Genomic DNA, 22334 nt, shown 5'->3' with positions numbered 1-22334 from the left:
CAAGGGGTCAGGGGGCCCTGAAGCCCAAGCCATTGCATGGAATCACTGCCTCAATATCAACAAATCAGGATGTAGGCTATGAATCTGATTGAATTTAGTATTGGCCATCCCCAAAATCCACCAGAATACATATTAAACAAATTAAAAATGTTCTGGGGGAGGACCCCCAAACCCCCGCTCCCACATATGCGACAATTAGTGGGGGGCCCGTAATACATCTGGGCCCATGGGCCCGAAAGTTCACAATCCATCCATGGACATGACCAAGGCATCAACAGGTTATGTCATCATGGTTAATGTTATTATATATAAATGAGGTCAACCTGACATTTACAAACCAAACACTTAATGGCAACAGACATTAACATACATAAAGGCTCCTTGACGTTATGACAATCATGCCTTATGCACACCCCTTCAAATAAAGTGTTAATGCAGTAATATTTACAGAACATAAACTCATCCTATATTACATATATATATATATATATATATATATTACAAATTTACAAATTATTCCTATAAAGAACATAAACTCGTAATCGTCCAGTACTGAGGGGGGACAAGAAATGGTCAGTGGCCAGTCGACTAACTGGTCTCTCCTATCAGGTCCATTCTCACTCACTGCTGCATTGTTACGCGAAGCCTTGGCATTGAACACAAAGCATTGGGAAGTGCAGTGCAGCATTCGGAGGAGTCTCTGATGCCAGCAGTGAACAGTTTTGTTTGGTGTTCTCTTGTGTGTGTGTGTGTGTGTGTGTGTGTGTGTGTGTGTGTTGATAAATGTTTGGTAAAGTTGTGACTGGAAGGTTCCCTTCCGTCCACTAGGAGCCAGAAAAGCTTCTTCAAGGACCAGGTATGGAAAAGTACACTCCCTTCACACACACACACCTGCACTGTATTCATCTCTGATAGCTCTCCTCCTCCTTCCCCTCCCCACCGTGTGCACTAAAGGTGAGTCATCGACTTCCATTTGCATTTGGTTGCCTTGGAGACCTTTAGCATTGTGTGCATGGTTTGTTGCGGTTGGTTCCATACAGAACGTTTCAGTAGTCACAGTTACCGCTCCACCACACAACACAAACCTGTGAAGTCCTCATACACACACATACAAACACACACACACAAACACACATTTTTGTGTTTGCTCCAAAACTAATAGGAGCAAAAGATTTGGTGTGTGTATTGGGGGGGGGGGGGGGGTTTCCATGGCATCTGTTTCTTACTGTCACCACAGGATGCCACCAGTGAGTGGGGAAGAGGGGGGGCGCATCATCTCATGACTACAATGGAGGATGTGTGTGTATATGCGTAGAGTAATAAGATCATGCCCTGGGGGAGGGGAAAAGTGTTCACATGCAAACACAGATTTCACTCACAAAACACATGAAACCCCATGAAAAAGCTTAGAGACTGATTTTATCCCAGATTAATACGGCATATCTCTTATATAAGTTTTTATCTTTGAGTATGGTACTTCGTTTACATTGCAAATGAAGTGTTCACTGGACAGTGATGTCTTAATGGAATTTGCCTGCACTACTGCTGATAGCTGTTGCTGCTGGAGTTAAATATTACTCTGCGTGTGCGATGGAGAGAAGTCAATAAGTAAGAAGGCACTGGAGTGTGATACAACCTGTTTGCAGAGTACGCTCTGGTCTCAAATCTCATACGCACCCCGGGGGCAAGCCAACGGACTTAACCCATTGGTTTCCAACAACAAAGCCGGTCTCCACGGTCACCCCTGGGGATATATATTCAGCTGGGACTCCAACAGAGACTCAAACACAACCTTTCTTTGCTGAACCCTTCACGTCAGCCACAAGGAAGAATCAAAATGGTAAGACTCACTGCTTAATTGTGATATTTTATTATTTGATGGCTTTGTCATGGCGTCAGGTGTTTGGGTCAGTAACTGTGGCTATTGTTTACATGTATTAATTTACCAGACGCTTTTTTCCAAAGCAACTTACAAAATGAGGAAAAACATTTAAGCTACAATGCAGAGGAGAGCTTGGGTAACATTTAAGCTACAATGCAGAGGAGAGCTTGGGTAACATTTAAGCTACAATGCAGAGGAGAGCTTGGGTAACATTTAAGCTACAATGCAGAGGAGAGCTTGGGTAACATTTAATAATACAACAGTAAATAATACTATGCAGAGGAGAGCTTGGGTAACAATAAACACCACAATACTACAAAAGGGAATGTTTCAGTGCAGCTCAGTTAACTTCACTTTCTTCTGTAATTCTCTGTCTGTGGGCAAACGTATCTTGCTGTTTGAACAGAAAGTCCTAAGCTGTGTGTGGAACACATTTACCAGAGACTCTGATAAATGGGACAGATAAATTGGACTCCTTTATCAGGAGATATTTCGCAATCCTAATTCTTGTTTTACCCCATCCTCCCTCCCTCACTCCTGTCTTCTCTCACAACCCTCCTGCTGTCCATCTTTATTTCACCCGTCCTCTTTCTCCCTCCCCCAACCCTACCAACGCTCTCTCTCTCTCTCTTTGTCTCTCTCCCTCCCTCCCTCCCCCAACCTATTCTCTATCTCAACGTCTCCTCTTTCACCCTCCTGCTCCTTTGACTCGCCCAACCCTCTCTCTCCCTCCCTCTCTACTTCTCTTTCCATCTTTCTCTCTTCCTCTACTTCTCTCTCCCTCTCTTTCTCTCTCCTTCTCTCTCCCTCTCTTTCTCTCTCCGTCTCTTTCTCTCTCCTTCTCTCTCCCTCTCTCTCCCTCTCTTTCTCTCTCTCCCTCTCTCCTTCGGTGCTTCTCTCTTGCTCCCTTTCTCCTGCTGTCTCTCGCTCTCTACTTCTCTCTCTTCCTCTCTGTTTCTCTCTCTACTGTCTCTCCCTTCCTACTTCCCTATCTCTCTATCTCTCCTTTTCTCTCTCTCCCTCCCTGTATCTCTCCATCCCCCTACAGCGTGAGTGCATCTCCGTCCATGTCGGCCAGGCAGGTGTCCAGATGGGCAATGCATGCTGGGAGCTGTACTGTCTGGAGCACGGGATCCAGCCTGACGGCCAGATGCCCAGCGACAAAACCATCGGAGGAGGAGACGACTCCTTCAACACCTTCTTCAGCGAGACTGGAGCAGGCAAACACGTCCCTCGCGCCATCTTTGTGGACCTGGAGCCCACTGTCATCGGTAAGCTATCATCATATCTATTAGCCTATCAAATAAGTGTCATATTTTCACTGTCATCGGTAAGCAGACATCAGTCAGTACACACACGGCCCAGAGAGATCAGGCACTGCAGAGTTTCCACTCATCAACACACACACACACACACACACACCTCTGATCATCGGTTATGACCGACCGTCACATACATTAATACGCACACACACACACACACACCTCTGATCATCGGTTATGACCGACCGTCACATACATTAATACGCACATACACACACACACACACTCACACCTCTGATCATCGGTTATGACTGACCGTCACATACATTAATACGCACATACACACATACACACACACACCTCTGATCATCGGTTATGACCGACCGTCACATACATTAATACGCACATACACACACACACACCTCTGATCATCGGTTATGACCGACCGTCACATACATTAATACGCACATACACACACACACACCTCTGATCATCGGTTATGACCGACCGTCACATACATTAATACGCACATACACACACACACACACACTCACACCTCTGATCATCGGTTATGACCGACCGTCAGATACATTAATACGCACATACACACACACACACCTCTGATCATCGGTTATGACCGACCGTCACATACATTAATACGCACATACACACACACACACCTCTGATCATCGGTTATGACCGACCGTCACATACATTAATACGCACATACACACACACACACACCTCTGATCATCGGTTATGACCGACCGTCACATACATTAATACGCACATACACACATACACACACACACACCTCTGATCATCGGTTATGACCGACCGTCAGATACATTAATACGCACATACACACACACACACCTCTGATCATCGGTTATGACCGACCGTCACATACATTAATACGCACATACACACACACACACCTCTGATCATCGGTTATGACCGACCGTCACATACATTAATACGCACATACACACACACACACACCTCTGATCATCGGTTATGACCGACCGTCACATACATTAATACGCACATACACACACACACACACACCTCTGATCATCGGTTATGACCGACCGTCACATACATTAATACGCACATACACACACACACACCTCTGATCATCGGTTATGACCGACCGTCACATACATTAATACGCACATACACACACACACACCTCTGATCATCGGTTATGACCGACCGTCACATACATTAATACGCACATACACACACTCACACCTCTGATCATCGGTTATGACCGACCGTCACATACATTAATACGCACATACACACACACACACTTACATCTCTGATCATCGGTTATGACCGACCGTCACATACATTAATACGCACATACACACACACACACCTCTGATCATCGGTTATGACCGACCGTCACATACATTAATACGCACATACACACACACACACCTCTGATCATCGGTTATGACCGACCGTCACATACATTAATACGCACATACACACACACACACCTCTGATCATCGGTTATGACCGACCGTCACATACATTAATACGCACATGCACACACACACACCTCTGATCATCGGTTATGACCGACCGTCACATCCATTAATACGCACACACACACCTCTGATCATCGGTTATGACTGACCGTCACATACATTAATACGCACATACACACACTCACACCTCTGATCATCGGTTATGACCGACCGTCACATACATTAATACGCACATACACACACACACACTCACACCTCTGATCATAGGTTATGACTGACCGTCACATACATTAATACGCACATACACACACACTTACATCTCTGATCATCGGTTATGACCGACCGTCACATACATTAATACGCCGTATGAGAAAGACCCACTATGACCCGTGCCATGCTATCTGCATATTTGAATAGTTTGATATTATCATTGTGTAGAGCCATTTCATCTGTATAAACAGAAATAAGAACATAAGAACAGGAGATAGGACACAGCCTTGTGGAGCCCCTGTGTTTAAAACAACCTCATCACAGAGGATGCCTCTGATCATCTGGAATGACTGACCGTCATTGACCATATCAGTGCCACGAATGGCCTCAAAGTTGCAATGATTATCAAGCTGCACAATGTGTGTGTGTTTGTGTGTGTGTGTGTGCTGGGGAGTCACACACACACACACAAAGATGGGAAAACACAGTGATTATTGTTCAACAGCTTCCCAGTGCCAGTGATTACTCAGGATTGGTTTGTAATGATTAGGTCAATCCCCCTCCCTGAATGGACACTGATGAAAGACTGCCTTGAATACCTATCATGTTATACCCTCTAGTGCACTGTAGTCTGCTGAAGAGTAACACTTTTTGTCTTTTTGTGACCTCCAACCAGACACACACATATGCTCTCTATCACACACAGAGAGAAAGAGAGACAGAGAGGGAGAGAGAAAGATATCCTTTTAAGGATGATCTCACTGTCAAATTCATAATGGTGAATGATTATCTTGTCCAGAGGTATTAAGTCTACTGTGCTGTGCAGTGCAGTGCTGGTGTATCTCAGGGAGGTTTTTGTGTGTGTGTGTGTGTGTGTGTGTGTGGGAGTGTGAGTTTAGTTCCCGGAGGAGCCGTTCCTGTCTCCTCTCACAGGAGATGAGAGACGGGAGTCTACAAGACCCTGAGTTTAGGGGACAAGAGGAAGAAATCTGCTACATATACTGAACATTACTCACAACCCAACAGCAAAAAAAACAGAACCAGCTCCTTTCATCTCTACTACTCCTGGCCTACCTCATGTCCACCTTAAACTGCTCCTGGCCTACCTCATGTCCACCTCAAACTACTCCTGGTCTACCAAATGTAGGCCTTAAATTGCTCCTGATCTACCTCATGTCCACCTTAAACTGCTCCTGGCCTACCTCATGTCCACCTCAAACTACTCCTGGTCTACCAAATGTAGGCCTTAAATTGCTCCTGATCTACCTCATGTCCACCTTTAACTGCTCCTGATCTACCTCATGTCCACCTCAAACTACTCCTGGCCTACCTCATGTCCACCTTAAACTGCTCCTGGTCTACCAAATGTAGGCCTTAAACTGCTCCTGATCTACCTCATGTCCACCTTAAACTGCTCCTGGCCTACCTCATGTCCACCTCAAACTACTCCTGGTCTACCAAATGTAGGCCTTAAATTGCTCCTGATCTACCTCATGTCCACCTTAAACTGCTCCTGATCTACCTCATGTCCACCTCAAACTACTCCTGGCCTACCTCATGTCCACCTTAAACTGCTCCTGTTCTACCAAATGTAGGCCTTAAACTGCTCCTGATCTACCTAATGTCCACAAACTGCTCCTATCCTACCAAATGTAGGCCTTAAACTGCTCTTGGTCTACCAAATGTAGGCCTTAAACTGCTCTTGGTCTACCAAATGTAGGCCTTAAACTGCTCCTGGTCTACCAAATGTAGGCCTTAAACTGCTCTTGGTCTACCAAATGTAGGCCTTAAACTGCTCTTGGTCTACCAAATGTAGGCCTTAAATTGCTCCTGATCTACCTCATGTCCACCTTAAACTGCTCCTGGTGTACCAAATGTAGGCCTTAAACTGCTCCTGGTCTACCAAATGTAGGCCTTAAACTGCTCCTGGTCTACCAAATGTTCGCCTCAAAAGGCCCTCGCCTCCCTTGCCTTTGGGACGTAGATGTATGAGTTTATGGTTACATTGTGTTCTCACAGCAAGACTGCCCCAGTACAACCCCTGACACCATCGTCAGGGCGACAAAGCACAAACACAGAACCATGTAACCATGGCGATAAATCTGACCTGCTCTCGTTAATCCCGTCTACAGATGAGGTGCGCACGGGCACCTACCGGCAGCTGTTCCACCCCGAGCAGCTCATCACGGGCAAAGAGGACGCTGCCAACAACTACGCCCGCGGCCACTACACCATCGGCAAGGAGATCATCGACCTCGTCCTCGACCGAACCCGCAAACTGGTAAGGAGCGCCAAGGAGCCAATGGCTGGCAGGACTCAAACTGACAGGTCTCATGGGTCCTCCAGTGGCATGTTTGTACGCTGTAAATCTCTAAATCAACACATATCGTATCGTATCCATCCTCCAAAACGAGACCACATTAACTTTTAAGTAGGCGCTGTAACTTGTATACACCTAAAGGCCATGTTGATTTACAAGAAAATATGATATAAATAAAACGATAAGCTTCTTTATATCAAGGAAAGACGTATTGTCCACAAAAGGTACAGTGTAATGGAAGTCCCACTGAGTTGAAAGCGGCGACCCTGTAACTGGGGTGATGTAATTTGGCTTTGCTCCCCCGAGAGTCGAAGCCTGTTTAGCTTTGCGTCCGGCACCTCTGTCTAACCGATGAGACGAATTAGGGCCTCCAGCAGGTTTCCAGTGTGAGCGGTTATTTTTAATTCCTCTTCTCAGGTCAGGTCAGGTCAGTTTATTGGTACCCATAGGTAAACTAGGTTTACAGTCTAGGAGGCGGGACATCCTTCACACTTTGTAGACCACCACATGACATACAAACACACAAACCTTTAAACATAAAACATAAAAAACAGACTGTATAACATGAATAAAAACATATGACATAAAACATAAAATTTCTCTGAGGGTTCTGCTCCATTTGCTCTGAAACATAATAAACACATCAGCACTCGTCTCTTAGCTGCAGCACAAACCCACACATTGGGGGGGGGGGTTGTGTTGGACAGAGGGATATACTACGAAGCAAGGTTACTGGCTTACCCGGGTCACTTCAGGAGTAACCGCTGATCTCCAAACAACACGCCACTTTAGAAACAATAGCTGCTCCATGCAGTTCTTTTAGAGATCAGTGGTGACTCCTGAAGTGACCCTGCGTCACAATACAGCCCTCAGGACAGTGAAGAGAGACAGGAAGTGAGCGAGAGACGGAGACAGAGGCGGGACGGTGGAATGGGCACTGGATGTGGTCAGAGTGCTGGGTTTACAATGCAGCCGACCCCTGACACCCACACATGATGTTTGTGTTTATGCTTGTGGTTCTTAGCAGACACTTTTGTCCAAAGCAAATTACAATGACAATCAATAAGCATTACATTACCATTAAAATTAAGTTTAGAGTAAAGTCACATACCCTAAATAAAAAAAACAATAATACATACAACACATAAAATATAAATATAAATAAAATGTACAAACCACAACTCTGTAAGAATGAATTAGTTAAATAATGACTTGTTTCTCCTGCCCCACAGGCTGACCAGTGCACAGGTCTCCAGGGCTTCCTCATCTTCCACAGCTTCGGTGGAGGCACCGGCTCCGGCTTCACCTCCCTGCTGATGGAGCGTCTCTCTGTCGACTACGGAAAGAAGTCCAAGCTCGAATTTGCCATCTACCCAGCCCCCCAGGTGTCCACCGCAGTGGTGGAGCCCTACAACTCCATCCTGACCACCCACACCACCCTGGAGCACTCCGACTGTGCCTTCATGGTGGACAACGAGGCCATCTATGACATCTGCCGCAGAAACCTGGACATCGAACGCCCCACCTACACCAATCTCAACAGGCTGATTGGCCAGATTGTGTCCTCCATCACTGCTTCCCTCAGATTCGACGGAGCCCTGAACGTGGACCTGACAGAGTTCCAGACCAACTTGGTGCCCTACCCCCGTATCCACTTCCCCCTGGCCACCTACGCCCCAGTCATCTCCGCTGAGAAGGCCTACCATGAGCAGCTGTCTGTTGCTGAGATTACCAATGCCTGCTTCGAGCCAGCCAATCAGATGGTGAAGTGCGACCCTCGTCACGGCAAGTACATGGCCTGCTGTCTGCTGTACCGTGGCGATGTGGTGCCCAAAGATGTCAACTCCGCCATCGCCACCATCAAGACCAAGCGCACCATCCAGTTCGTGGACTGGTGCCCCACTGGCTTCAAGGTGGGCATCAACTACCAGCCCCCCACTGTGGTGCCCGGTGGTGACCTGGCCAAGGTGCAGAGGGCCGTGTGCATGCTGAGCAACACCACCGCCATCGCCGAGGCCTGGGCCCGTCTGGACCACAAGTTCGACCTGATGTACGCCAAGCGCGCCTTCGTGCACTGGTATGTGGGGGAGGGCATGGAGGAGGGCGAGTTCTCCGAGGCCAGAGAAGACATGGCCGCCCTGGAGAAGGATTACGAAGAGGTGGGCACAGACAGCGTGGGGGACGAGGGGGAAGAGGAGGGCGAGGAGTATTAAACTTCTTAACTTTTCAGAAATGTTTTGTAAAATAACACAAGATGTAATTGTGTGTATTTAAAAGAACATAAGCCTTCATCATTATAAAATTATTTATAATGAACAAAGTGTTACTTAAACACTGTTTTTTAAAGAAATGTTTTATCTTATTTTATTTTAAGCTCGACAATATGAAATAAAGTATGGATTCCATAACTTGCATGGTGTGTTCCTCAAGGCTCAGTCAAAGACTTTATATTTGTTTATTTATTTCTCCATATTTATACTATAACCAAGCACCAAAGCCATTTCTCTATATTTCCAATATAATTTAGCACCAAACAGTACCAATACCTATAATAGAGTTTACATCTACACTACCGGTCAAAAGTTTGAGGTCACTTAGAAATTTCCATTCCATTCCACTATAGACAGAATACCAGCTGAGATCAGTTGCATTGTTTTTTTAAGCAGGGCAGCAGTTTTCAGATTACATTAATGGGTTCAAATGGGTTCTCGACTGTTGTAGAAAGAAATGGCTGATCTTTAATGCAATATCTACATTGTCCATTATCAGCAACCACTCATCCAACACTCATCTGTTTACTAATCTGATATCCTTTTAAAGGGCTGATTGAAAACTCATTGGAGCGCCCTTGTGCAATTATGTAAGAACTAGTGCTGTCAAACGATTACATTTTTTAATTATTTTAATTAATCTGAAAATTGCTGCCCTGATTTTAAAAAAATGCAACTGATCTCAGCTGGTATTCTGTCTATAGTGGAGTGGAATGGACAAGTGACCCCTAACTTTTGACTGGTAGTGTATATATATATATATCTACAGTACCCTCCAGAATTATTGGCACCTTTGGTAAAGTTAACTAAAAACAGGTTTAAAAAATAATATTTTGCCGATTTATTGTACTCATTGAAAACAATGAGGAAAAATCCACCCTTGAAGGGAAGCAAATTTATTCTGAGAAAAAGGAAATCTCATAAAGAAATAAATATTTTTAACAAAAATACGTTGCTCACAATTAGCAGAAGCATTTTCCTATCTAATTTGAACTTATTTAAGTTAATCAGAGTGTCTGTGAACTTTTAGAAATATTTCATGACTTTCTTTTTCACTAAGGTATGGAAATAAAGTGACACACAGGCTAAATCCTTTAGTCATTTTTCAACATCGGAAAGATGAGAGAATACACTTAATTTAAATAAAAAGAAAGTATGTTGACATTTTTAAATCAGGAAATGTCTATAAAAACTAGGTAATTTGTTGAAAATATTATTCACACTTAAAACAATAATTAAAATGTTCTAATAAACTGGAAATGTGACAAAAATGCTCCCCCCCCCCCACCCACCCCCCGTACAGTATGGAGGCAAGATTTCATAAACATTCCATAAGAACCACTGTTGGAGAGACAGAAAAGGGTGTCATCTTGGGGTCAAGAGAATTATAGTGGAGGGTCTGTGATATTGTGGGGCTGTTTTTTATTCCCAATGGCCTTGGGAACCTAATTAAAGTGCATGGCATCATGAATCCCAAGAAAAACCTGAACATTTTCAAAGGAAATCGGTCAATCTCTGCCAAGGGTCACGATTGGATCATTCATCAGGTCAATGGAACTAAAAGAAACATCCAGATCAAAACAAATATGGTTTACTGAACACAAAATCAAGCTTCAGCCATCTCAGTCTGCTGATCTAAACTCCCTAGAAAAACAGTGGGGTGAGTCAAAGTGTGGACTTAGGTATCTGGACAATCTGGTGAGATTTTGTAAAGACGAATGGTCTTAAATCCCTTGCTTTATATTCTCCAACTTTATGAGGTGTCATAGGAGAATATCACAAGCTGTTTTATTGGCAAAGGGAGGCTTTAGGTATTACAAGCAGGTGCCAATAATTGTAAGCGACGTGTTAAAAATAAATACATTCTTTATGAGATTTTCCTTTTTCTCTAAATATATTAGCTTCACTTCAAAGTTGGATTTTTCCTCATTGTTTTCATTGTGAGATTACAATAAATCACCAACAGATTATTTTTATACCGTTTTTTTGATGAACTTTCAGCAGAGGTGGCAATAATTATGGAGGGTACTGTATGTCGTGACTGGATGCTAATAAACATTTTATTTCTGTTGTGTGTTGAACACACAACCTTCAAGAGGTGTACCTCTCACTATTTTAACTTTATTGTTTAACTTTTTTTAACTACTTTAACTTAAATGTGCATTGAATAACATCAAGCAAATTGCATTGTAAAGTAAACGACTAATTACCCACTTCCCCCCTCTTAACAACCCCATATTTACATCCCCTGGCTCGCACTCAAACAATTAACCCATTAACTGCCCTCCCACGTTATGCCTCTTCACTGAATATCACTATCTATCGAGCATGCCTCCTTTCAACACCACTACCCATAGAGCACACTCCCTTTCAATGCAAATAGACGCTGCTGGATAACAATTATGGAGACGGCCGTAAGTGGCGGCCATGAAAGTGAATAAACTTGGTGCCTGAGACAGAGACAGACCAGGTGCTGGAGAAGACAATGGGGCTGAATGAGTCCATGCTGAATAAAGCCTTCATTTACACGCTATGCAGATCTTACTCCATGAGTTACCTGAAACCATAGCGCTTTGTCCACTGAGATTGTGTTGACCAAAACGCTTTTTGTTGTATCAGTTTCTTAACCATTTGTTTTATTCAAAATATAACCTCACAAGCAAGGTGATTACATCATTTATTTTTTAAGTGATGTGGAGCATAGACAAAATGGTGGAGATCCCTTGATGATGACAACAGGCAGTGTGTGAGCTCAGGGTGCAGAGACCTGTGGGAGCCATGGAAACCATCTCGTGCTGTTTTGCATTTAGTTCCCACTGGTGTTTGCATGGTTTAAATGAGGGAGCCTGGGGCAGTCTGAGGCAGACAAGCATGTAAGGCATACACACAAACACACACGCACACACACAAACATGCACACACACACTCGTACACAAACATACACAAACACACACACACACACTCTCATACGCACACACACACACACACAGACAGACACACACACACACACACACACACACACACACACACACACACACAGACACAGACACACTCATGGCAGGGTCTTCTTAGTACAGGATCCTTCAAAGGGCTTGAAAAAGTTAAAGGTTATACTCTGGATCTGGATGTTCACTTTGAATCTTTCTGAAGTTTATTGCACTTCTGTGGTATACGTGCACTGTGTTCCTTCTGTGAAAATACACCTGCAATGTTGGTGTAAATAGTATGTCTTTTTGGTTGAAATGAAAGTTGCGCGTTTCTAAGGCAGCCAACGTGTGAAATGTCTTGCTGTTGTGTTCTTCCTGAGAGACGACCCTCCATTGTGATGCTATGTGGAACTGTAAGAGGCGGAACAATAGGGGGTTTAGCGAAATGTGAGGTCATTCTTCTCTTCCTGTCGCTTGTCCTATTAGCAAACTGAGCTCTCCATACAAACCCCCAACACACACACACACACACACACACAAACACATTCACACAAACACACACCAACACACACACACACATTCACACAAACACACACACACACACCACCATAGCAGTTCAAAGAGTCATCACACTGAGCACCCCTCTTTGTGTGCTCTCAGTATGCTGCTTCCCTTAGCCTGAGACGTAATGCTAATGAAATATGACCTTCAAATCAAGTTCAGATTTGTCAATATGATACACAGCAGATAACCTGTACTGTACAAGCGAACAACAAGTAAGGCAAAAGGCACAGCTTCCAGGTGCCCACTCCGAAGCAGACTGTGTCAGATTCAGCTTCGGTTACTTAGCCTTGAGAGACTTCCTCTCCAAACAGCTTTGCCAAAACAAACAGCGTTGTCACAACAAAACATTCCTCCCATGCTCCGCTGCATCCCTCTCCAAACAGGCCCATCTCATCTGAGGTATCCAGGTGCTTCTTTAGACTTTGCACACACAAACACAGTCACACACAAACACACACACACACACACAAACATAAACACACACACACAAGGTCAAGAGGTCAGTTATGGCATACTACGCAGACTTCAGACTAACACAATGATCAGCGGGTGTGATGTGCAGACAGCGGAACGTGCAGCTGAAATGAATTATGGGTAATTATTATCCCAGCAGCCTGTGGGCTCAGTCAAGATGAGGCCAGTACAAGTTGAGGGGCCCAGATCCTCCAGGCTGAGCTGCTGACACCACAACAGTGATGATTACTGTGGTGTAACTGAGCATTAGCATTCCCCCTGGCAGCTAGGACTGACTTAGACATGGCCCTGATCTGGTTCTGATCTGGCCCTGATGTGGCCCTAATATAGCCCTGACTTGGCCCTAATATGGCCCTGACTTGGCCCTAATGTGGCCCTGACTTGGCCCTAATATGGCCCTAATATGGCCCTGATGTGGTCCTAATATGGCCCTTACTTGGCCCTAATGTGGCCCTAATATGGCCCTGATGTGGCCCTAATATGGCCCTGATGTGGCCCTAATGTGGCCCTGACTTGGACCTAATGTGGCCCTGACTCGGCCCTAATATGGCCCTGATGTGGCCCTAATGTGGCCCTGACTTGGACCTAATGTGGCCCTGACTCGGCCCTAATATGGCCCTGATGTGGCCTTAATCTGGCCCTAATATGGCCCTGATTTGCCCCTAATATGGCCCTAATGTGGCCCGTATTATCCAGTCTTTGACATACCAGGACCATGAAGTCGCCTTAAGCGCACCGCATCGCATGAGTGTGCCGACACTGTCTGTCACTTGCCCACGCACATCAGCGCCAAAATTGAGGAGTTTTATTGAGCGGCGCCGACAAAAATACAACTGATTGGTAATCCACACGGCTGTGGAGAAAATGGTTCAGCTTTGGTGCACACACACACACACACACACACACACACACACGTACACACGTTCAGCTATGGTGTGCCGTGTTGTATTGGGAACAACAAAATCTAATGTAATCAAATGTGTGCGACGCACTCAGGTTTAGGGCGTGTCTATGTGTGGGGGCCTTCAATCCTCTTCAGGAACAGACTCCTCAGTAGACACACTGGCCACAGGTTATTAACCAGACCTGTGTCAGACTAGTCATATACAGACTACTGACCTAGAGTAATCTTGGGAATGCCAGTGCTCAGTTTCATACACACACACACACACACACACACACACACACAGCGCTCAGTTTCACACATACATGTGAAGGTGAGTATGATGGAGACGTACTGCACACGTAGACACACACACATACACACACACACACACACACACACACACATACAAACACACACACACACACACACACACACAGTGATAGAGACTCCATCTCAAGTTCCCTAACTTCTGGCTTCAGGCTGGTGTTGTATTCTCCTTACGTCACCCTCGCCACCTGTGCCCTGTCTATAGTGCTCAAAGGGTCTTTGTTACAGGTACGTACACATATACACATACCAACACACACACAGAAAAAAGGAAAGGGAGCCACACAACAGAAGAAACACACACACATACATACACAGCTAGTCTTCCACATTCCTGAGTGGTGATGTATTGAGATGATGTATTTTGCTGGGAGCTGTGACTGCTGCTCCTCGCACTGTGCCTGTGAAGTTGCATGAAAGTTAGCCTATAGCTTGCCTCTAGCTAAAAGGGAGCTACAGGCTAACTGGTCCACCCACTTCCAGTGAATTATGCTAAGCTAAGCTAATGGTGTCAGACTGGGTTATTGCACATTGTATCCTCTTATATAACTCTGGGGAAGATGGCAAATAAGGCAATTTCCCAAAACTGTGTCATGTTCCTTTAAAGGCCATGCTGAACCTCCTCAGCAACAGTCGGAGAATAAATGATCACCTTAAGACTGCATGCTGCAGATTCTGGCCACTGTAGCCAGTCCTAATCCACCCTGCTGCTGTAGAAACATCAGGAGGTCTTGCGCTCAGCTCTGCTATTTTAAACAGCATAAATCCTGTCTTCTCAGTGTTTGACTCTGGTTTTATGGTGACAGCTTCTCTCTGCAGCCCTCTCAACTGAGGCTACTTTACGAGGGCGTCTGGATGCATGAGTGTGTGTGTGTGGCCCAGGAAGCAACAATTTTATGTCCTGTCATACAATGGATGCGAATGCTGGCCTCACAGTACTGTGTGTCTCATACAGTACACACACACACACACACACACAGTTTCATTTAAACATGCATAATGCCTTCAACGTTCCCTTTCATTTTAACCGTTATACCAAGTCTCTGTCTCTCTTTCTGTTTCTCTCTCTCACACACACACACACACACACACACACAGTTTCACTTAAACATGCATATAATGTCTTCAACTTTCCCTTTCATTTTAACAGTTAAACCAAGTCTTTGTCTGTCTGTCTGTCTGTCTGTCTCTCTCTCTCTCTCTCTCACTCACTCACTCACTCACACACACACACACACACACACACACACACACACACTCAGTTTCACAGGGACTTGCATACAATGCCAAGGCCCTTTCTTTCTGCTTTAACAGTTGTTAACAGTTGTAGCAGCTCTGTGCTGCCCCACCCCACTCTCTCCCATTGGCTGAGAAGTACAGCCCCTCCCTTTCTTCCCCTCTGTGCTCCTAACGTTCGCTCCCGCCACTGTTGCCGTGACTACTTCCTGCCCCTCCCCTGGGCTGCCGGGGCGGCATATAACCCCCGCTCGGCCCTCCCTCCCACATAACTCCCTTCACCATCCGAATCCTCGACGTCGGTCTTTGAAGGAAAAAATCTGACAAAATGGTGAGTCACACAGACGGGCTATTCTGTTTGTCTTAGATGGGATTTACAAGACAGGAAAAGCTAACGGTTAGGTTAGGCTGCTCTTACACACAGGTTCTCTATTAATGATTACTGGGTGATGAGGTAGAAGAACACCTGGGGTTGGAAAAGGGTTTATGGTAAATGAGGCACATTGTAAATTATTATTAAATATCGGGTTTCAGTGTTTAGTAGGAAATTAGTGCGTGTGTACGTGTGTGTGTGTGTGTGTGTGTGTGTATGTGTGTGTGTGTGTGTACGTGCCGTGCCGCTCCTTGAGCCTGTGGCTCTCTTTTTGTGGCGGTAGAGAAGGACACGGACACACACACACACACACACTCACACACACTGTGTCCGTGGTGAGGTCTTGGGAGTCCTGTAGCTTTTGGGACTTGTGCCAAACTACTGGCGCAGTTTGCTCAGAGAGAGAAGGAAGACAAACCCTTTAGCTAAACATCAAACAGCTCAGCTCATCACTTGCCCATCCTTACTGCAACACGCAGCAAAGCACTGCATTAGAAATAGACATTCTCCTGAGGGTTCATGCTTGGTAACATTTTAACTTGAGGGTATTTTTTATGTATGTGTGTGTAATAATCTGATACCATATTGTTGGGGGTACAGTTTTGAAAAAGGAGGGAAAATGTTGAGGGCTAGCAAGGCGCCATCAGATATCTGTCTTTCCCCTCCCATTTCATCTCTCCATCTATGTCTCTCTCTCTCCCTCCCTTTTTCACCTCTGTCTGTCGCTCAAGCACAAAGCTGGGTGCAGGCGGTTGGGGGAGGGGTCTGTCCCTACCCTGTAGGCTTTTTCCTCCGCACTAGATCGAGTTTCTCTCTCTCTCTCTCTCTACTTCTCTCGCCCACCTCTCTTTGTCTCTCTTTCCTCCATTTCCTTGTGCGTCACACTGGCGAGTCTAGAGGCTCAGCTACAGCTACATCAGTGCGGACAGCAGGAGAGAGAGAGAGAGGGAGAGAGGGAGAGCGGCAGAGAGAGAGAGAGAGAGAGAGAGAGAGGGAAATAGATACAAAGAGAGGGAGAGGGAGAAAGAAAGGATTAGCTTCAGACAGCCAGGAAGACAAAAGAGTTAAAAGATAACAATAAAGGAGAGAACAAAAGAGAGAGAGAGAGGGAGGGAGAGAGAGAGGGAGAGAGAGAGGGGTGGAAACTCGACTCCTGCAACAGCGTCATGTTGATTCTCGGGGGAGGGGGGCTGCGGTACCCCCCCCCCCCTCCTCCTCCACTAAGCCTCCATGTGACTCAGCAGTTACTCAGCCCAAAAATCCTCTGATCCACGTCCTCCCTAATGGTCGAGAGATGACCCCCCCCTGCCCGCCCTCACACACACCCAGAGAGAGAGAGAGAGACTGTTCCAAATGGATAAGCTTATAGATAATCAATTGTACCATGTTAACCAGGGCCATGATGTTTGGTTATAAAGTCACCTTTGTCTTTAGATGTAAGTGCGTGTGCGATGGGTTAGGGTCAGTAAGTTGCCTTTGTCTTTAGATGTAAGTGCGTGGGCGATGGGTTTGGTCAGTAGGCCTAAGTTGCCTTTGTCTTTAGATGTAAGTGCGTGGGCGATGGGTTAGGGTCAGTAAGTTGTTTGTGTGTGTGTGATAAATGATCTAATAGGCATTAGGATGTGCTGCATGGCTTGGAATATTGATGAGAAACATTAGAGACTATTGATTGGATGGGGGAAGTGGAAATTGATTTTACAGCTTTAGAAATGGGTCAGTTGAAGGCATACATTTGAAGACAGTCAGGTTTGCAGTGTGTGTGTGTGTGTGTGTCCTTTCTTGAAAACGGTTGGCAAAGGCCTCAGATGCAAGCGTGTAGTTACCCTCTTAGTGGCAGAACCAGAAGGGGCTGTGTTTAGCTTTGGACCACTTAACGGAAGAACTCTCACTGGATCGTCTCCCAACACCAAACACCCCTCAATATCTGAGCGGAAAGAACGGCAGCACACAACGTTAGCGTTAGCTAGCCCCTCTGTCTGTCTGGGTGACCAGGGTAGCCTAAATAACGAACTCCACTTCCTTGTGCTCTGTCCTAACAAATGTTGATTAAATAAAAACGAATTAAGTCACAAATTAAGTCCTCCCACTGACAGACTGAATAAACACGAGGCTCTCTGCCCTCAATGCAAAATATTACCAGTTTAACCGTAGGCTAGTTTAGCGTTTCTCTTTCTTCTAGACAAAACAAAATACCGGACATAAACCGCTGTCACGTAACTGGCTTAATCCAAGGTGCTGTTTGGTCTGCTGCCCTTGATGTTCTGACTTGTTTGTAGGCTATAGCAACAGTAGGGAACACACAGTAGGCCTATGCCTTCACATAAATACAACTGAGAATGACGGTACCTTATTTGACATGTAAATAAATTCCAAGTGAAAACATTTCTCCATGCTAACGTCTCTCCTCCCTCTTTCCGTCAGCGTGAGTGTATTTCCATACATGTCGGCCAGGCCGGAGCCCAGATGGGCAATGCATGCTGGGAGCTGTACTGTCTGGAGCACGGAATCCAGCCTGACGGCCAGATGCCCAGCGACAAAACCATCGGAGGAGGAGACGACTCCTTCAACACCTTCTTCAGCGAGACTGGAGCAGGCAAACACGTCCCTCGTGCTGTCTTTGTGGACCTGGAGCCCACTGTCATCGGTAAGCTATCATCATATCTATTAGCCTATCAAATAAGTGTCATATTTTCATTTGCTATATATGGGACAGATACCAGTACCTCAAGTTAGACTAGTCAGCTCAGTAATGATAAACATACATATTGATTTATAATATATTATAATTCATTATTAATTGATTTATAATATATCATGGATTTGTGTGCAAAAACTATATTGGTATCAATAGAAGATTATATCTTCTGTCTGAGTTTTCAAAAACCATTTCAAACAGCCAGTGGTGGCAGTATAGGCCTAACTTCCCAGGGTTCCCTGGAGTTCACTCCACTCAAGTTGTGTTACTCAGCAACCTCCTTCACGGTTGATTTAAGATCTCTGAGCTAAACCGTACTTCTTCTTCTTGCCCTACAGATGAGGTGCGCACAGGCACCTACCGGCAGCTGTTCCACCCCGAGCAGCTCATCACGGGCAAAGAGGACGCTGCCAACAACTACGCCCGCGGCCACTACACCATTGGCAAGGAGATCATCGACCTCGTCCTCGACAGAACCCGCAAACTGGTAAAGAGCGCCAAGGAGCCAATGGCTGGGCAGACTGCCCTTTAGCTCTTTAAACGAGATCAGTTAAATGCAAATAAGGCTAAGTGAATATGAAGTGGATCTAATTACAAGATCTGCTTACGGGTGATGATTTGTAATAGCGTATAATTACAGGATTAGTACACTGCAGTAAAACCACTGCTTCACGTATTACCTTAATGCTAAGTACACAAGGACACCATCGAAGCCTGTGCCACGGTGACTGTTGCACAGTAGTTTTAACGTTTGTCTTTCTCCTGCCCCACAGGCTGACCAGTGCACAGGTCTCCAGGGCTTCCTCATCTTCCACAGCTTCGGTGGAGGCACTGGCTCCGGCTTCACCTCCCTGCTGATGGAGCGTCTCTCTGTCGACTACGGAAAGAAGTCCAAGCTGGAGTTCGCCGTCTACCCAGCCCCCCAGGTGTCCACCGCAGTGGTGGAGCCCTACAACTCCATCCTGACCACCCACACCACCCTGGAGCACTCCGACTGTGCCTTCATGGTGGACAACGAGGCCATCTATGACATCTGCCGCAGAAACCTGGACATCGAACGCCCCACCTACACCAATCTCAACAGGCTGATTGGCCAGATTGTGTCCTCCATCACTGCTTCCCTCAGATTCGACGGAGCCCTGAACGTGGACCTGACAGAGTTCCAGACCAACTTGGTGCCCTACCCCCGTATCCACTTCCCCCTGGCCACCTACGCCCCAGTCATCTCCGCTGAGAAGGCCTACCACGAGCAGCTGTCTGTTGCTGACATCACCAATGCCTGCTTCGAGCCAGCCAATCAGATGGTGAAGTGCGATCCTCGTCACGGCAAGTACATGGCCTGCTGTCTGCTGTACCGTGGCGATGTGGTGCCCAAAGATGTCAACTCCGCCATCGCCACCATCAAGACCAAGCGCACCATCCAGTTCGTGGACTGGTGCCCCACTGGCTTCAAGGTGGGCATCAACTACCAGCCCCCCACTGTGGTGCCCGGTGGTGACCTGGCCAAGGTGCAGAGGGCCGTGTGCATGCTGAGCAACACCACCGCCATCGCCGAGGCCTGGGCCCGTCTGGACCACAAGTTCGACCTGATGTACGCCAAGCGCGCCTTCGTGCACTGGTATGTGGGGGAGGGCATGGAGGAGGGCGAGTTCTCCGAGGCCAGAGAAGACATGGCCGCCCTGGAGAAGGATTACGAGGAGGTGGGCACAGACAGCGTCGGGGAGGAAGATGAAGAGGGCGAGGAGTACTAAGAAGGGCCCTCTTGTTGACCACACCCATTAGCCCCAGCTGCATTGGCAACCCCCCCCCCCCCAACACCAACACCGACGACCACCCCAACCAGTAACCTCCAATATTGATCTTATGGCTCCAGCTCCCAACAGCTGATATAAAATGAGTGCGGTCTCTTTGTTGTAGCTTGTCTCCACGGGCAGGCTGAGTATCAACGGAACGCGCTCCTGTGTCTGTAAGCACATTCCTCTAAGCTAGAACATTCCTACAGATGGGTCAACGTTTTCAATAAAACAAAACTAAAAATCTTAAAATTGTGTCTAATTCTCTTTTAATTGATCCTTTATGATAACACTGCATAGTACAACACAAGATACACACAATGCTAATGGCCGGCACTTACTCACTTATACAAAGTGAAGTGAAACCTAAAAGAGTACAAAATGTCTCCATATGTTAGTCACCCTAAGTCAGGGTGTTGTATAAGAAGTGAAGTGCTTAGGCCACCATTTGAAGGATGAGGAAAATGTCTAAGTCTGACCTTTTAGTGCCAGGGTGCTCTTGAGTAAAAGGGGAAGATTTGGCTTTCAAACAGAAGCCTGGAAAACAACATCAGCACTAAATGCATACACACGACACCATGATGCACTTTCAAGCAAATCTGTGAAAAATATGAGCTGGTTATTCTGGTCTGTTTAACAGCTCACTAACACCGGAGGCCAACTTGCCCTTTGAGGACTGCAAGCCATTTCCTGATACCTTACAGATCTAGAATTTGCATTTAATTAATTTAGTTTGTAATTCTTAATTTATTGAGAGGAAACCCCCTTGAGATGTGCCATCTTGTTTTCGAGGGGGCTCAAGAAAAACATACATCACAAACATACATTCTAAAAGCCAAAAGCTCTCCCTCACACCAAAACCACCCATATCCTCCCCATTCCAGCCATTAGATATTAGACAATAAACAGTTATGGTCATTCATATAGACAGTTGAAATAGAAAAATATAAAAATAACAAAGTATAGAGAGAAAAAAATAAATGAATAAAAAAATAAACAAAAAGATATCAAGCATGAGAAAAACAGTGGTAGCCTGTATGCAAATAATTAAGAAGAGACATCTTAAACAGGTAAAAGAGATAGATCAGGGTCACCAACTTTGTGTAGTGGTGTTAATTTCGCAAATTTCCACATAAATGAAATTATGCAGGTTTTTTTTTTTCTACGCAGATTTACTGCCACTTGAGTTATAAAAATGGCCAGAGTTCATTATGACATCATCAAATAGAATCTTCAGTTGGCAACATTCTAATCTCCTTTTTGTGATCGCATTTCAAACAGACTGCAGCAGTCTACTCTAGAGGGCTAGACCTATGGGCTAGACACAAACACAAGATTAAACCCTCCAGCAGATAGTCCCAGCACTATGCTAACTCTCATAATACAGATTATTACCATAGGCACCTGTTACCATACACACATAATAATACAGAACTGTATGACATACTGTATGTATGAGGAAAACTGAGCCGAATTACCCGTGAGTCAGAGTACATGTTCCATAAACACGAGAACATACGGTAATCCTCTTTGTTCTAGAGCAACAGCTTATCATACCAGCATGCATTAACATTTCTCTGATTAATCACATGTTGTTGAGTGCATTCAAAAACTTA

At 45.5% G+C, this 22334-nt stretch overlaps 2 protein-coding genes across 3 annotated transcripts; both read left to right on the top strand.

The window, feature by feature from the left end:
• Nucleotides 1-1776: 1776 nt before the first annotated feature.
• On the top strand, nucleotides 1777-9581 carry LOC143142125 (tubulin alpha-1A chain-like). Of its 2 annotated transcripts, XM_076302832.1 has the most exons (4): nucleotides 1777-1840; nucleotides 2931-3153; nucleotides 6986-7134; nucleotides 8406-9581. In XM_076302832.1, the coding sequence occupies exons 1-4, from the start codon at nucleotides 1838-1840 to the stop codon at nucleotides 9384-9386; spliced, it is 1356 nt and encodes a 451-aa protein (XP_076158947.1). In that variant the 5' UTR covers nucleotides 1777-1837; the 3' UTR covers nucleotides 9387-9581. The 2 variants fall into 2 exon arrangements, with proteins under 2 accessions (XP_076158947.1, XP_076158948.1); XM_076302833.1 differs by lacking the exons at nucleotides 1777-1840; nucleotides 2931-3153 and adding an exon at nucleotides 3208-3212.
• A 6490-nt stretch (nucleotides 9582-16071) lies between these two features.
• Nucleotides 16072-20970, top strand: LOC143142124 (tubulin alpha chain-like). Its single transcript, XM_076302831.1, has 4 exons — nucleotides 16072-16188; nucleotides 18652-18874; nucleotides 19264-19412; nucleotides 19699-20970. Exons 1-4 carry the CDS (start codon nucleotides 16186-16188, stop codon nucleotides 20674-20676), a joined length of 1353 nt encoding a protein of 450 aa, XP_076158946.1. The 5' UTR covers nucleotides 16072-16185; the 3' UTR covers nucleotides 20677-20970.
• Nucleotides 20971-22334: the final 1364 nt, after the last annotated feature.

Source organism: Alosa pseudoharengus, unplaced genomic scaffold, assembly GCF_046254945.1.
Source record: "Alosa pseudoharengus isolate Yale_2024_CS ecotype anadromous, Long Island Sound unplaced genomic scaffold, YU_APseudo_1.1 YU_APseudo_1.1_scf_24, whole genome shotgun sequence".
Taxonomy (NCBI): domain Eukaryota; kingdom Metazoa; phylum Chordata; class Actinopteri; order Clupeiformes; family Clupeidae; genus Alosa; species Alosa pseudoharengus.
This window is presented reverse-complemented; position numbering and strand designations above follow the sequence as displayed.

Excerpts from the sequence above, each read along its gene's own strand:
- LOC143142125 (XM_076302832.1), top strand. Across the intron at positions 3,154-6,985 it reads CCTGGAGCCCACTGTCATCG|ATGAGGTGCGCACGGGCACC; the intron begins GTAAGCTATCAT and ends TCCCGTCTACAG. Across the intron at positions 7,135-8,405 it reads TCGACCGAACCCGCAAACTG|GCTGACCAGTGCACAGGTCT; the intron begins GTAAGGAGCGCC and ends CCTGCCCCACAG.
- LOC143142124 (XM_076302831.1), top strand. Across the intron at positions 18,875-19,263 it reads CCTGGAGCCCACTGTCATCG|ATGAGGTGCGCACAGGCACC; the intron begins GTAAGCTATCAT and ends CTTGCCCTACAG. Across the intron at positions 19,413-19,698 it reads TCGACAGAACCCGCAAACTG|GCTGACCAGTGCACAGGTCT; the intron begins GTAAAGAGCGCC and ends CCTGCCCCACAG.